The sequence below is a fragment of the Sinocyclocheilus anshuiensis genome, unplaced genomic scaffold (assembly GCF_001515605.1).
Source record: "Sinocyclocheilus anshuiensis isolate Anshui unplaced genomic scaffold, SAMN03320099.WGS_v1.1 scaffold560, whole genome shotgun sequence".
NCBI classification, from domain to species: Eukaryota; Metazoa; Chordata; class Actinopteri; order Cypriniformes; family Cyprinidae; genus Sinocyclocheilus; species Sinocyclocheilus anshuiensis.
This window is the reverse complement of record NW_015554116.1, coordinates 183979-186523: the sequence shown is the minus strand read 5'-3', so window position 1 is coordinate 186523 and position 2545 is coordinate 183979. Positions and strand designations below refer to the sequence as shown.

The following is a 2545-nucleotide window of genomic DNA, read 5'->3' as shown; positions in this document are numbered from 1 at the left end:
AGAGAGCGCTGTACATTCACTCCCTCCACCTACAATCCCTGCCGGTACGAGACTCGAACCCACAACCTTTTGGGTTATGAGTCCGACTCTCTAACCATTAGGCCACGACTTCCCCACAAACCACGACTTCCCCGCAGTCCTAACATACTGCTTATTGCATACTATGCAGTGTAGAATTTATACTGTGTATTGTTTTTGAGAAAATAGTATGCAAAACATTTTAAATTGGTATAACATGACCTTACTTTTTTTGTTAATTCAGCGACTTGCTTCCAGTTTTACAAATAAAATGTTTTTTCTGCATTTTTAATCAGTTTTGTACAGACATGTTCTAACATTTGGAAGTCTGATCAAATATATCGTACTAAAAATGCACATAATTTACAGAGTATGCATACTAATTTCTTTAAAAAATGTTTAAATGCTTGGTTTGGAATGGAATACTAGCATGTTATGAAGTGTACTGTGTACTGTTTTTAGAAAAAAAAGTATGCAAAGTATTTTAAGCATGACCTCATTAAAATAGTTTTTGTATGGATATTAAATATTGTGGTTTATGTACTGTACAGTTTAGCAACTTAGATTAGTACTTAATCTGGGTATTTAAAGCATACTTAAACATTTTGTGCACAGTATGAATACTGCATACTAATCCATTTTAAAATAGCTTAGTGTTTAGTTTAAATGCTTAGTTTGAAATGGACTACTAGTAAACTGCTTATTGTATGCTATGCAGTGTAAAATGTATACTGTGTACTATTTTTAGTAAAACAGTATGCAAAGTATTTTAAACATGACGTCATTGCTTTGTGTGCAAATATTACCTCAGAAATATGCAGAAATTTAGGAAGAAATGTAATTTGTATACATCGAATTGTAAAATATTTGTTGTTTACGGCACAGTTTAGCAAATGTAGTAGACAATTTGGGTATTTAATGTATACTAAACATACACATACTTTGCAAAGTATGCATACTCCATACTTATTTTAAAATGTAGTTTGAATGCTTAGCTTGAAATTGATTACTTCCATACTGATTTTTGCATACTACCCAGTGTATATGTATACTGTGTACTATTTTTAGAAAAATAGTATGCTCAACATTATAAACGTGACTTCACTACTTTGTATGCAACTAGCATCCTCATGTTACCTCAGAAATATTATTATTCTAGAAATGTCTCTTCTGTACACAAATCATTTGTAAAAGGCAATTAAAAATTGTGGTTTATTGATTTATCATATTATAAATTGAAGATAAATTTCAGCACATTGCATTGTGGGATATAGTATTCCGCACAGTGTGCTCTGCTTGTGTACTGCACAGTTTTGCAAATGTAGTAGATAATCTGGGTAATGAATACATACTAAAAATGCACATAGTGTGCACAGTATGCATGCTACATACTAATTTTCAAAAACAGTATGTAGTATGCATCATTTGGGACGCAATCATTAAATTCGGCTCCATTTTCTTGGGTTTTAGATGCAGTTTATGTTTTATGTAACCATGCAGTGTGTACTTGAACCCAGTGACATCTCAATGTTCTTCCAACAGACTCGAGGACATGAAGATACACACTAGGTCTTCATCTCAGCCTCTCAGGTAACTTTTTCTTCCAAGTTTTTCTTTAGAGGCCATAACAGAGGTCATTTACATATAACTAAGTCTTAAAGATACAGTAGCACAACCACCTGTTTAAGGCTGGGAAATGGTCATGTGGTCTGTTTTTGGCGTATGAAATCTTATCTAACCTTTATAAATGAACTTCAGTTAAAAAAAATAAATGCTTTGCATAAGCTGCTGGCTCACTACACTGGCTATTTTACCTCAGACCTCTCCAAATGTACAAAAATAGCCCAAGGAACAAACACAGCCTACTTGCGCTTTCTATTTTACGTACTTCAGCCACTCAAAGACAAATTATACCCCGACGTATCTTCATTTTCAGCCCCTCCTTTCACACAACGCTAATAAAATGAGATCTTCAAGTACCGCTCGATGAGAACAGGACGCCGCATCCTCGTGTGCATGGTGATGTCAATAATTTGAACAGGCCCCGTTTTAGCACGTTTAACCCAGATGTAAATTAAACACCCCCTTGTGAGCAAATGCGCAGTCCTTAATTAATTTCCCATGAAAAGCGGCGAGTTGAAGAGGCCTCTCGGACATAACTGGCCCTCCTACTCTTCCTGTCGCAGCTCCTTCTCACAAGAATGAAGGATGAGCTCTTAGCAAATTAGTTTCTGTGTTTAGCTGATAGAAAGAGTAAATGAGCTCAGTTTAATTTTTAACTTTTTTTTTTTTTGTACAGAGTGTTATAGATGAGGAGTAATTTATTAGGTATTATATATTGTATTATATATTTCAGATTTATATAAAAAACATTTTTTTTTTTTCATGTTGCATAGGGTTTCAATTTAGTTTGTCCAATAAAATATAGAAAAGGTCTATCTTGCAAATTATTATAAAGCGTGTGCAAATTACTAATTAACAGGAAACAAATGAAATTACTTCCTTACTATATGTAGTTTTATATATA

At 33.6% G+C, this 2545-nt stretch overlaps 1 protein-coding gene across 2 annotated transcripts in view; it reads left to right on the top strand.

The window, feature by feature from the left end:
* cdc14ab (cell division cycle 14Ab) overlaps window positions 1–2545 on the top strand; it is a 44792-nt gene that overhangs the window by 32154 nt on the left and 10093 nt on the right. For both annotated transcript variants that reach the window (XM_016462246.1, XM_016462247.1), the window contains exon 13: window positions 1561–1608. In XM_016462246.1, the coding sequence (XP_016317732.1) occupies window positions 1561–1608 (48 nt within the window). The remainder of the gene's footprint in view (window positions 1–1560; window positions 1609–2545) is intronic.